Consider the following 13,544-nt stretch of genomic DNA (forward strand, 5'->3'; position numbering starts at 1 on the left):
TAGGAAGTGGGCGCCATGGGTGAGGTAGGGTGGGCTCATTGCCCCCGACAGATGGGGGATTCTAGTCTCTCACTTTACTGCTAATTCTCTTTGTGGGGGGCTGGTCAGTGGGTCCCTCAGGCCCACTCTTGGGAGTCCTGGCACTGATTTCAGGGTCACTGCTGTTTATAGACAATTGGCACCAGGGAGGGAAAAGAGGGTGTCACATAAAATGCCTATAGCCAACACCACGGCTGTGTGTGTGTGTGTGTGTGGGAGAGCCAGAGCCTTTCACCGGCAGGGCCTGGTGGGATGCAGTGACCGTCTAAGAGCAATGCCCAGACACCATGGTGATGGGTGCAGTATAAGAATCTAGACAGGCAGAGGGGGGCCTCCACTCAGTTCCCATGGCCCTCCCCTGTCACTGTAGTGAAGCTGAGGGCTGCATGGACTCTGGGCTCATGAGGGTTTGGGGAGCTTTTTGCATCGCTGTTTGCACTTGGTGGCTCTCCCTCTGGGTGCCCGGTGTTCTCCCGGCGCCCCGTGGGCAGCTGTGCGTGCTGGGGCTGAGGGACCCTTCCTGTCCTTTCCCACAGGAGAATGTGGAGATGGGGCTGTCGGGGCGCAGGATTCGGGCCTGGATCCGAGGGAGATCGCTCCGCCTCGCCGCTCAGAGCCAGGGGAAAGGTAGGCAACTCCCCGCCCCACATGGCCAGGGCCGGATTTCCAATTAGGCACAGTAGGCACGTGCCTCGGGGTACCTAAAAGTTAAAAGTGGGTTAAAAGTTTCATTTTTTTTTACAGAAAACACAAAGGTCAGCTGTAGGGAAGGGGGGGCGGGGAATGAAGGTAGTGCCTAGGGCCACATAAAGTGTAAATCCAGCCCTGCCAGTGACAAAACCCCGGGAGCTGAGAGACCCTCCTGCGAAACAGGGTCCCAAGGAGCCTCACAACCCTGCTCACTGTCATCCTCCCTGCCCCGCACATGGGGAAACGGGGCTGGGGAGAGAACCCAGGTATCCTGGCTCCCTGCCCTGGGCTCTAAGCCCCAGCCCCCCACGAGCGCTGCATTCTCCCTGGAGTGCACCGGACGCTGCCCCCCACCATCCCCGCCGGCCAGCCCAGCTCCTGGCCCCGGGCACTGCAATCCCACAGCCTGGCCAGGAGACTCTGCCCCACCCGTGCGGGACTGTTGCTAAGAGACGGCTCAGGAGCGTTTCAAACAGCGCTGAGGCAAAGGCCGTGTGTTCGGAGGGCCACCCTGCCCAGCCAAGGCTGCATCGCACTCCCTGGGGGAGCGGCCCAGCTGATGCTCCCATTGCTGGGGACCCCGCTTTCCAACACCCAGCCAGTGATCTAATCCTGCTCCCATGCTGGGCGCAGGCCTCTGTCGAGTGCGCTGCCACCCGGTGGGCAGTCTGTGTAATTGCAACACTTGGGTAAAAGCAAGAGGGGGCTGTGAATAGCCGGGAATTAAGGCTGACACTGACCCTGGGCCACAGACGGCTTCAAGCAATGCCCGCCTCCGCCATGCGGACCAGCAGGGCAACGGCTAGAGGCAGAACCCAGAAGCTCTTGCTCCACCCACGGGTGCTAAAGGAGCACACCAGTGTGGCTACACGGGCGACTGAGTGAGGAGCTGGGATGTCCTGGGTTCTAATCCCAGCTCAGGACTGAAAGCCAGGACTCCTAGATTCTGTTATTCCCAGCTCTGGAAGCAGAGTCTACCGGTTAGACATGGGGACTCTGCACCAGGATTCCTGGGTTCTATTCCCAGCTCTATGATGTGGGACATGTCCCTTCTGCCTCAGTTTCCCCACTTGTGAAAGGGGGATCAATGTCCTGACTCCACTCCCAGTGAGAGGGGCAGGGGGTTAACACGTGCAAAGCTCTTTGGAATCATCAGAGGGGTGGGGGAACAGGCCAAGAGCAGCCTGGGCGAATGGGAGAGGCAGCATGAATCAGGGATGGGGAATTTACAGGGCTTGTTCCCTTCCCCTCCTGGTAGGAGCCCCGACAAGGGAGGAGGAAGCTGCAGGAGATGCTGGATTGCAGCTGATTTATTGAGCAGAGGATCTGCTTGGGTTCTGGGAGTATTACACTCGTGCTTAGAGACTGCTGGGTGCTGCATCTACATGGGACAGTCCCTTCCCCGAAAGAGCTAACTAAGCAAGAAAATCATTATCTCCCTTTAGTGGGGGGAAACTGAGGCACTGAGAGGGGACATGACTAGCCTGAGGTCACACAAGGCATCTGGGGCAGAGCTAGGAATTGAACCCAGGTCTCCAGAGTCCCAGCCTAGGGCTATAACCAGCATCAGCACATCCAAGGGCCAAGCCTGGGATGCTGACTCAGTGCCTGGCAGGAGGCACTGGCTGGTCAGGCTGATTGACCAATTCCTTCCCAGGAGTTCCCGCCCTGCATCTTCTCAGCAAGCCATTTCTCAGCCTGGTGGAGCAGCCTCAGCCTCGACTGACGATGAGGGTGGAGTAGGAGGGGGTGGAACGCACCCACACGGGCTGGTTTTAGCTGATCTCTGTGGCTTGTGTCTCAGCGGACGGGGTCAGACGTTGAGGTAGGGCTGGTGCCCTGGGTATGGTCACTGGGCTGGGCAGAGTGGCCAGAGCTGGGAGAGTCCCAAACTGGCCGGATGTAGGGCTGACTGTTTCTCGGAAGAAGGGATGGTGGTTTCTGGTTAAGGGCCAGCACAGAGCCTCAAGGCTCCGGGCTCTATTCCTAGCTAGCTCTGGAAAGAGAGCAGTTCCTAGCGCATTGGAGCAGGGGACTGCGAGTCCAGGACTTCTAGGATTTCTGACTTAGTGACAGCTTCTCTGTGGCCAAGTCACCTGGCCTGGGAAGTAGGACACCCGGGTTCTATTGCCAGTTCTCTGTGCTAGGTCCCTTACTATTAATTATTTGAATTGAGGTGCCAGCTAGAAGCCCCAGTCATGGGCCAGGTGCTAGGTGCTGTGCAAACATATCCGTGCCTCAGTTTCCCTATCCGTAAAATAATGAGCAGAACGACCCTCCCCTCTTTCCCAGCAGAAGGCTGAGTAAGCTTGTAAAGTGGTTAGAGATCCTGCCACAGAAGAGTCAACTATTACCCTCTAGACTAGAGGCTCCGCTCTCCTGCCGAAGGGGAAAAGTACGGCCAGCTCCTGTCATTAGAGGACACTGGTCTCGCCTAAGCACTGCTTTCCAGGCTACGCTTCTCCCTAGCAGGGCGTTGGCGCAGAGAGCCGAGAGACTGCTTGCTTGGGGCTGTGTGCGCTGGCAGATCGCCCAGAGATCATTAGTATGCTGTCCTCGGTGATCTGGACAGGGGCTTTGTTGGAAGGTGCGTTCCGGACTCAGAAAGGGGCATCAGCATGGACCCATCTGCGCAGGGACCAGCGAGGAATCCTGACCTACTCCCCACACTTGAAAGGGCAGCAGTGAGCAACTGGCCCAGTGCAATATGGGCAACTCCCCCTTCCTCTCCAGGTTCAGGCCTCTGCAGGGTAACAGGCCTCATGGTGCTGCGGGAGAAGCCCTACCAGGCTGGATGGAGCAGTGCTTGGAGCCAGCATTGCAGGGGAGGACAGGACTCTGCATTAGGTTCCTGCCAGGAAATCCGGCTGCTACAGTCCGGTTCTGTATCCACTGGGTGCTGTGATTTGTGGAGCGTTTTGTCGAGGGATCTGGCCAGCTTAGAGTGCTCCAAGCCCTCCTGTTGCCAGGGGTCTAGACACCAGCTCCCCATGCCCCTCAGAATGGGTTTAATGGGATTATTGCTTATTATTCGTGTGGCAGCAGAATGCAGAGGACCCAGCTGCATAGCCAGGCACTGCACAGAAACCTAGGGCAAGACAGTCCCTGTCCCAGACTGCTGACAGTCTGAACAGACACAGGGTGGGAGGGGAAACTGAGGCACTGACTTCTGCATTGTCATGGATTGTCCAGGCGTTGCACAGAATTAACAGACAAAGCCTGATTCCCTGTCCCCATGTTGCTGTCCCGACCCCAGAGCAAGGGAAACCAAGGCACAGAGCAGAAAAGTGACTTGCCTGAGGCAAGATTGAGGGGGGCAGAGCCAGGATCAGCACTTGGACTTAGCCCGCAGAGCTGGGGCCAGGTGTTGGGCAACAGACACTCAGGGGATGGGGCTGCCTCCCCCAGCCCAATGAAGGCCGATGGCTGCTTTAACAGCATCCGCCGTCCCCACCCAAGCCCTCTCCTCCAGCTGCAGAGGGAGAAGTGGGGAATGAGCGCTGCAGAACCATGGGTGGGTGGGTCTTTTTTAGCTCTGAAGCCTCCCCATCTGTCACAGTTGTTTCTTCCACGGCCGGGGTTGAGAGAGGACGGCGGGGGCGGGGGTGGGGGGGGCACTGATTGTGTTTTGAATTTTGAACATTAATCCCTGCACATTGCACAAGAGTCTGGTGGAAAATGCTGTCCCAGCACTTTGTCAAGATTTACAACTCTGCTGCTGCTGGCTGGGCACACGCACAACGTCTCTCTGTTAAGAGCACCAGCCACCTGGAGGGGGCACCCCTGCAGCCGCAAAGGCACCTGGGTGTGAGCATGTGGGGGCACAAACAGGTCGCCTGCCTGCAAGCCAGTATTACGTATGCCCACAATGCACACTCACCATGCACCAGTGCACGCCGCCCACACTCAGACCTGCACCCTGCACAGCCATCCTGCACAAGACTAGAGCAGGGTTCACAAAAGAACGAGGTAAGTTCCTGGAGGATCGGTCGGTCAATGGCTATTAGCCAGCATGGGCAGGAATGGTGTCCCTAGCCTCTGTTTGCCAGAAGCAGGGAATGGGCGACAGGCGATGGGTCACTTGATGATTCCCTGGTCTGTTCATTCCTTCTGGGGCACCTGGCGTTGGCTGCTGTCAGAGACAGGATACTGGGCCAGATGGCCCATTGGTCTGACCGCTCTTATGGTCTTATGTACAAACCTGCAATACGCATCCAGCCCTGAACTCAGACACGGACTATGCACACCCACCACTGAGGACATGGGCAGTCATGCCGAGTGGTTAGAGCAGAAGTCAGCACTCAGAGCCAGCGGTTAGGACTGGGTTAATTGGAGTAAGGCAAGGCTGGATCGAAGGCAGGAGCAGGGCTGCAGGCACTATCATGTCTGTGAATAAATTATTCCAGCAGGTGAAGCAAGCAGTGACCTGTGTATGCTGCTGGCTTAAGACCAGTCCGCTGACTCTCCCCACCAGTCAGGCAGCCTGTTACAGACCAGCTACCCTGGTTAGGTCACCGGAGCTGGGCTCTGCCGTCGGCCCTGATTCCTGACCCTGCACACATACATGCGCTATGCACAGTCACTGTGCACAACCGCCGTGTGCAAAGCTGCGTCACGCCTCTGCGCGGGGCCCAGGAGCATACTAGGCACACGCCCCCAGCACGTGGAGGGGCAGATAAGCTCGGCAGGACGAAGCCCAGTGCCCCGGTGCCAGGTCACGCAGGGGACTCCCAGCCCCTTTGCTGAGCACATGCAGCAGGAGCAAAGGGATCAGCCCGGACCCTGGAAGGGGGCTGTGTATGGAGAGGGAGACGGTACAGAGGCCCGATATGCAGGGCAGCCCTTTCCCCTGCCCTGAGATTTCCCCCACTGATAACGAGATGGAGACGGCTCTGTTCTGTGACTGTTCAGATTCGCCTTCCAGCTGTGCCTGACTAACATCTGGGCTGGCGGGCACCTCCCAGCCCTCTCTCCATACCCAGGCAGGGTAATAAATACCCTGGAGCGTGCTAGGTCCAAGCAGCTGGGCCCGGGCATGGCACAGCTGCTGCAGTTCCGCCTGTCTCCCTGGCGAGCCCTGAATGGTGCAGGTCGGACCTATGTTGCTCTTGGCCAGGGGCCAGGCAGTGACAGGGCCCTCTGCGAGTTATGAAATCCATAATGAGAGTGCTGAGTAACACCGGCTGCTGGCCCAGCCTGGCACCCGCCCACAAGTTCAAAGGGGCACGGAGAATCCCGGACAGGGGAAGAGACAGAGATCAGACCAGGAGAATGGGGCACCGGGGGTACTGGACACAGCAGAGCCTCCATTGCGTGGGGATCCCAGAGCTGGAGTGGCAGGAGGGCTGTGAATCGAGACTGAGGGGCAGGCAGAGTTGTTGTGGGAGGCAGTCCAGGGCTGGAATAGCCAGGGGGCTGTGGGTTGGCATTGCTGGGCATCAGCCAGCCCACGCGAGGGAATATTGCAGAGCATCTGTCCACGCTAGGCATGGCCTTCTTCGATGTTCCAAGTGGCAGCATCCTTCCTTGTCACCCCCCAAGCGCCCCTGGACCCAGGACGCTGGACTCCAGATTTGCCGACCACCTTGGAATCCCAACAGCTGGACCTGCCCCTTGTAAGCAGCTGCCGCTCCGGGCCTGGGTGGGTGCCTGGCATCTAAAGTCCTGGCGGGTGGCACCCGCCCTTGGGGTCGGGAGCGCTGCCTTGGGGAGGAGTGGCATGGAAATATATTCGCCTGACTGGGGGGAATGTGGGACTCAAGGACACAGACGCCCCCAGGGAAGCTGCAGAGCTGGAGGGGGTTGGTGGGAAAGCGTGGTGTGGCAGGTGCTTCCCCATCCAGGGCTGCTCTGAAGGTCGGTCCATAGTGCCAAGGAAAGGCCTAGGATGGGGGACAAAGCCCTTCCCCACCTCGACGCATCCCCACTGTCGGTTGTGCCTCTCCCCTAGCTCCCCTTACACCCGCCGATCAGTCAGGCGGGGTTCACAATGCCGGGGCGGTGGGAGGGAGACGCACCCAGCCGGGCAGGGAGGGGGAGGCACTAACCACACAGGCTGCCATAGGGCATGGGCACCCTGCCCCAGCACAATGGGCCCATTGATTCAGGGCAGGGAGCGGAGGTGTGGGAGTCTCGTCTGGACCAGGGAGGGGCCCGTCGGCAGCTGGCAGGTTCCAGGGAACATTCCTGCCAGCGAGAGCGACGGGGCTCGGAGCCGGGGCGATTCTGTGCAAGGCAGAAGCCTCACACGCCCTAGAGGTGGTTTGCAGGCCCGTCTTGTCCTTCGGGATATAGGATCCCCAATGCCTGTGTTTGGTGGCGGGGAACAGCCAGGATTTATTTTCCTTAGTGACTGGGCAGAGCCTGCCCCGGGTGGGATCCAGAATGGGGCCCGTTTCCTGGCCAGGGTGAATGGCGCCAAAAGGGGAGATTTCGGGTGGGGGGCAGGGAGAGCACACACGGCAGTGGCTTGGAGCAATCGGTCTCCAGGGGGCACTGCTGCCCTTCCTCCCACCCAACCCCCCTACCCCGGCTGCTCAGGGCAGCTTGCGGCCCCCGAAATGCCCGCAAAGGGTCGCAAGGCAGGTTGGCACCCCCAGAGGGCAAGGCCTGTCGCAGAGAGGTCTGTTCCCATAGGGGCACACACAGCCTGCTAAGAAACTCCTGAAGAATTAAGCCTGTGACGGGGGAGAGGGCAGGGAACTGCGATGAGGAGACTGGGCCAAGGTCACACCGAGCGAACCCTGCTCTCCTGGCTGCTAGCCTTGTGCCTTAGCCACTAGCCCAGCCTCCCTCTCCAGGGCCATGGTGATCACAGGCTCTTTCAAGGCCTAACGGGCTGAGTGAACCCACGACCCTGTCTCCCTCCTGGTCCAGCATCCCCCTGGTCTAAGGTGACCAGACAGGAAGTGTGAAAAATCGGGACAGGGGGTGGGGGGTAATAGGCGCCTATATAAGTCACAGCCCCAAATATCGGGACTGTCCCTATAAAATCGGGACATCTGGTCACCCTACCCTGGGTCCTCCGAGGTTGGGACAAAGCCTGATGCAAACAGTGGGACCACGGGGTGCGTGGGGATAGTTGGCATCTCCCAGTTCCCGGCTATGCCGAATCCTAGAAGGTCAGCTAAGGAAAAGGGGCCGGGCGTGGGAGGGTGTGCGGGGGGGGAGTGATCAACAAAGCTACTGAGTTACAAAGTTAATAGCAAAGCAGGCAGCCGCAGCGGGGCCCTGCACCTGCCACGGGGCTTTTTGTTGATCCTGCCGGGCCAGTGAAGCTGTTTTCCCTCTCCCCGGCGTGATGTCAAGCAGGGGGCGGGTGCTGCCAGCCGCCAGCGGGGCAGGTAGATAAAGGACTAGAGCGGAACAGGAATCCCCAGTTTTTCCGTCAGGCCAGCAGAGACGGAGCGTCTCCCCCACCGCCGGGGCCAGGTAGGCGGCTGGCTGCTCCCAACAAACACTAGTCTGGGACGCGGGGCACGCTTTGTAACGCAGGGGCGAGGGTAGGGGTGTGACGTGATGCTCCTCCAGCCGGCAAGGCTTGGGGGCAATATCCCTCGTTTCAGACTAATGCGTTCTCTCTGCCGCCATAGTTCTTCTCTCTCTCCGTGGGTTCTTTGTTCCACCCTCCCCTTCCTTGCCTTCTTCCTCCCTCCGTTCCTACTTTTCTCCCCTTCGTTTCTCTCCCCCGACCCGCTTTCCTCACCTGCTCCTGCCCCCCCAGCCCAGCCAAGCGAGACGGGAACCGGGCAGAGGGGAGGCCCTCGGGGCAGGAGAGCTGGGGCCTGCGCGGTGCCTTGCTCCTGGGGTGTCTGCAGGGATGGGCGATAGACGGGAACGGGATCCCCGTCTGCCATCGGGAAGGGAGTAGTCACAGGGAGGGGTTCCCGGGGAGCACCTGTTTCTGGCTGCAGCAGCTGCAGGGCAGACCCTAACGAAGCCAGGGCCTCAAGCGACGTCGTCACCTAGGGAACAAATGCTTCCCTGCGGGGCCAGGGGGCTGACTGTGAGTCTCGGGAGCGAACCTGGAGCCCCGAAAGCCCAGAGTCCAGCACCTGACTGTGTGCAGGGTTTATTATCTCAGCAGCTGAGGGCCCTTGCTGGCCTCCGCCTTTGTGCTCCATCCATCGTCTCCAGCTGCCTGGCTTACGCGTGAATCTGGCACCTCCATGATGTGGGGCTGGCCCCAGGATGCTGGAAAGTACCTGTAGGGGCAGGCGATGCTCAGGCTGTGGCCAGGGCACTTAGGGCAAACAGGCACCATTGGTAGTGAGCAATCTGATGCTAGCGAGTGCTGACCTGATGCCATGGTGATGAACAGGGGGTAAGGACCAAACGGCCCGACTAGGAAATACAATAAGGCCTCTAGCGGGAGCGGCTTCTCCCCAGGAATATCCCCCTGGGCCAGGTTACCGATGAGAACGGCGATGACTGGAGGACATTTCTGAGGGCTGGATTTTGAGCTCGCAAAGAGGAAGGGCACGGAAGCTGGGAGACAAGAGCGGAGCCCTTCTTTACTCCTGCCCCATCCGCTTGCGCGAAGTTGGGTGTCTCGTCATCCTGCTCAGAGCCAGGGCAGCGGATGAGCAAGACATGGCGCAAAGGGAAGCCCACTCCAGTGTAGCCAAAGGGGGCCGGCCAAGCCAGCCTGCCTGGGCCCCAGGGAGGGCTGTAGAACTGATCAATGAAATTGTCTGCATAACAGGTCCCTGACTGAGCCCTGCTGGGGAAGATGTGCTTTGGCCTCTTCCCTCGGGTCATTTCCTCTGCTGCTGAGCCCATGTCCAAGGATGCCAACAAAGGACCCACATCCTTCCTGCAGCCCGGCAGGGCTTTGTCCCCAAAGCCAATCGTCCCTTTCTGTGCCATTAACCCTTTGAGTGCTGCCTGACCAATCGGGGAACACCCCCCCAAGGTCTGTGAACCAGAGTCTGGCTATCCACGCAGCTGCCAGGCAAGAGTTCTGCTCCTGATGAGGTTGGGAGACTTCTCGGTTCCTCCCAGGCAGTGCCCTTCGGTCCTATGGTCGAAATCACCCCAACCCCTGCTGGGCTGTGGCCTGGCACCACTTGGAAGTTGCTTGCACATGAAATTCAGGCAGACAGCCTTCCTTTGAGAAGCTTTAATGGCTGAGCTGGGAGGTGGGGGTGGGTGAGAGCACAAGTTACTGATTAAAGCCCTTGGTTTGTGTTTGCTGGGGGGCCGTCAGTCAGTGCTGGATGGTCTCTCAGCGGATGGCAGGGACAGAACATCCAATGAATTAAGCTCCAGGGCACCCGTCTTCCCCACCCGCAGCCCATCAGCTCAGCCAGGCATGGCTGTCCTGAGCTAACCAGCAGGCTGCAGGGCGCTGGGGCATTCAGGGCAGGGATGAAAGAAGCAGCTCGTCCGTGAGCCAAGAAGTGCTGCGCTCTGGCTGATTGTTGCTGGTGCTTTGTCAACCATCGCTAAGGCCCGTACGGGCAGGCTGGGCAGCTGCTCTAGTCGTCTTTAAACTTTAAACAGCTTTCATGGGCACGGTTGGATTTTAAAAGGTTCAAAATCCAGGAGCCTGGGAGGTTCTAAAAGGACCGAGCTCCTTGAGCCCGTGAAGTTATTGATATTATCTGGGTTTTGATAAATGCAAGCAGTGCACAACGCGCCCCAAGTCATGAGGCCAGAGCCTCAGCCCGTCTGCATCCATCGCACTCTGCTGATTTAGACGAGCTGAGAATTCGGCCTGTTGTCCCCGCCCCAAAGCATTTACCGTCCAAGAGAAAGTTCTTAAGGGCTCTAAAATCCAGAACCCACCGAGGTTTAAGGTGGTCTTCACTGTAGAACCCAGGAAGTTCGAAACGGTTCTCAGTTTGAAAACCCACGAAGTTCAAAATGTTTGAGGTTCTAGATAGAGCCTGCACTATCCTGAGAGATTCTTTGTTTTGATTGGAAATTTAGAAAGTCAAGAACCCGCCCGTGTACGGCACCATACTCTAGAACCCAGGATGTTGCCAGTGATTGGTTGGGGGCTTCCCACCCATCCAGTTCTGTGCTCTCGGCCGTCTCAATCTCGGCGTCCCTGTTTGCCCTGGCAGTACAGCTGTTCATTGCCATTTTGTTCAGGTTCCCATGGGGCAGGAGCTCACACAGATGCGTGAGGTCCCAGAGGCAGCGTCTTGCAGGAGGTGGTTGAGAGGATGGGCTGAGTTTCAGGCATGGCGTCCAGGTTGCTTGGAGCCTCAGACAGTGTTTCTCTGTGAGGTTAAGGGAAGTGCGTTCGTGCTTTGTTCTGGCTTCATTTGATTCCCATATACCAGTGCATTTCCGCACTCTGAGCCCTCCAGTCAGATTCTCCATTTGCAGAGCTCTGATCCGTCAGTCTTTGGCCAAGGATAAGCTGTTTCCACGCCGGGGTGCCGCTCTATAGTCTGCACTTGCCCATTGCAGCAAGGTCTGGGGAGGATGCCGACTCGAGGGCCATCTTCTCAAACTATTTGGACCATCACTACAAAAGGATTTTTTCTCCTGCTGATAATAGCTCACCTTAAGTGATCACTCTCTTGTTACAGTGTGTATGGTAACACCCATTGTTTCATGTTATTTGTGTGTATATATATCTTCCTCCTGTATTTTCCACTGCATGCATCCGATGAAGTGGGTTTTAGACCACGAAAGCTTATGCTCAAATAAATTTGTTAGTCTCTAAGGTGCCTCAAGGACTCCTCGTTCTTTTTGCTGATACAGACTAACACGGCTGTTACTCTGAAACCTATTTGAACCAGGTGTCTTGATCCATTTTTGTGGCTCCTGTCTCTCCTCTTGTTTGCTGACAGCTCAGGATTCACAGAATTCGTGAATCTGAAGATTTGTGATGATAAGTGCAAATCATAACAAGCTAGCTGTGTTTCAGGGGAGATGTAAAACTAAGGTCCCAGTCACTTGTGGCCATATCATTTTGCTCATGCTTTGCATTACAGGCCTGTATTCTAGCCAAATTCCAGCTCTGCCGCCTTAAATTCTCCTTCATGTTTCAACTGGACGCAGCAATCGTCTTCAACTCTTGTGTTGCATTGCAGCAACTGTTAAAACAGCTGCTGTGTTTCTCCCAAGAGGTGGCTGCATTCAGCGGAAAGTGAGCGGATTCCTGGACTTAGAAAACCAGGCTCCAACCTCAGTTTGACTTGCGTTAAATCCACAGTAAGTGGGTCCACTCTAGATTTCCACCAGCGAAACCAAGCTCTGAATCTAGTTGTTTGGAAAGCCACTTTGCAACGCCAGGCCTTGAAATTGCTCCCCCTCCAGCGACACACGTGAACTTTCAAGCACAAACATCTTGGGAAGTTGTTCCTGAGAGAGCATGAGCCTGGGACCTTGACCAGAGACAGACAATGGACTGCAAGCTTCCTCCCCTACTGGGCAGGCAGTGACCTGAGAAGGGCTGTGGAGAGACAAATATGCCCCCCTCCCTGGGGACTGTAAATAAGAAATGAATGATTAAACCCTGAGATCAATGAACCTCTCGCTTTGGCCTGTTGAACAAATTAAACTTTAAATGGGGCTGCTTTCTCCAGGACGTGCTGTTGTTGGTCGTGTACTGATTTCATCAGGGGTTTTTTTTAGAGAGGTGTGTGTCTGTGTTTGCACGTGCATGTGTGTGGTCCGTCTGCATGTGTGCATGTGTCTATGTGCTGGTGGTCTGTGTGTGGATGTGTGTCTGTATGGATCTCTTTTTATTTATGCATCTGTGTGTGTCTTGGGGGCCGGGGGGTGTTTTGCATCCTAGCCAGTGGCTTTGCCTTTAGCCAGGAAGTTGTTTTCCAGGACTAGGCTCCCAGGCAGAAAGCATAATAGTTTGCAAATTTAGGAGTGGGCGGCAAGTGGCCCAATTTCCTGCTACACTTCATGCCTGGGTCTCTCAGCTGCCCTTTGTAGAGGTGCTTGGAGATCAAAGAAACAAACTCTTAGATGGAGTATTCGGGTACCTGGTTTTCTGAGGTGCAGCTTAGATGCTGGAAGCATTGATGTCTCCGAGTATCCATCTGTCTTTCGGTTTGCAGTGTTGTTGTAGCCATGTTGATCCCAGGATGTTAGAGAGACAAGAGATATTACCTCACCCACCTTATCTGGCTATCTATCTGCACTCTTTGCATAGTGCTTCTTCTGGTGGTGTCTCCCCTTCTTTCACCGGAACGCATTCAGAGACGTGGTGCAGTTCTTTTCAACCCTGCTTTTGCCAGGTTGGAGAGTGACACCCCTGCCCCCACCCCCAGTGCCTCTGTGATTGTCATGTAAAGTAACCCTTTGGGGCAGGTCCCCCGGGTGAGGGGTGGAAGGAATCGGGCCTGTGACTCAGCAGGCAGACCCTAAGAATCCACATCCAGATTAAAAGGGAATTAAATCGTCTACACTTAAAACTTGGGTCAGCGCCTAGCAACTCCCTGACCGACGAAGCTGTGCCACCTTAATCCCCAGTGTAGACGCAGCTATGTGGACAGAAGAATGTTTCCGTTGATGTAGCTAGAAGCGTTCTGGGAGGTGGAAGGCCCCTTCTGCCAGTGTAGGTGGCGTCTACACTATGGGGTTATGCTGGCATAGCAACACCGACAGAGCTGAGCCAGTATAGTCTCCGGAGTGTAGACACAGTGTAAGCAGGGCTTATGGTGTCTTCAGAGCTCTGGAACCATGGACCCCCAGCCTCCCCTCTTTGAACCGGTAACTAAAGAACCTACCCAGACCAGCTGGTTAATTTCAGCCCTTCGCTGGTTTCGTTTGGCATGGTGCCTCAGCACAAACTCAGACCACAGGAATTTATTTCATGGCAAGAAGTCCTGGGCCACCAT

General features: G+C 56.7%; 1 protein-coding gene across 4 annotated transcripts in view; it reads left to right on the forward strand.

The window, feature by feature from the left end:
- Positions 1 to 13,544, forward strand: part of GRB7 (growth factor receptor bound protein 7) — a 39,587-nt gene continuing 26,043 nt past the window's right edge. For 2 of the 4 annotated variants that reach the window (XM_048830329.2, XM_075123549.1), the window contains exons 1-2: positions 1 to 24; positions 576 to 666. In XM_048830329.2, the coding sequence (XP_048686286.2) occupies positions 16 to 24; positions 576 to 666 (100 nt within the window). In that variant the 5' untranslated portion in view covers positions 1 to 15. Of the gene's footprint in view, positions 25 to 575; positions 667 to 7,985; positions 8,161 to 13,544 lie in introns of those variants that run through there. The other 2 variants (XM_048830331.2, XM_048830330.2) reach the window with 2 other exon arrangements.

The sequence above is a fragment of the Caretta caretta genome, chromosome 27 (assembly GCF_965140235.1).
Source record: "Caretta caretta isolate rCarCar2 chromosome 27, rCarCar1.hap1, whole genome shotgun sequence".
Taxonomy (NCBI): domain Eukaryota; kingdom Metazoa; phylum Chordata; order Testudines; family Cheloniidae; genus Caretta; species Caretta caretta.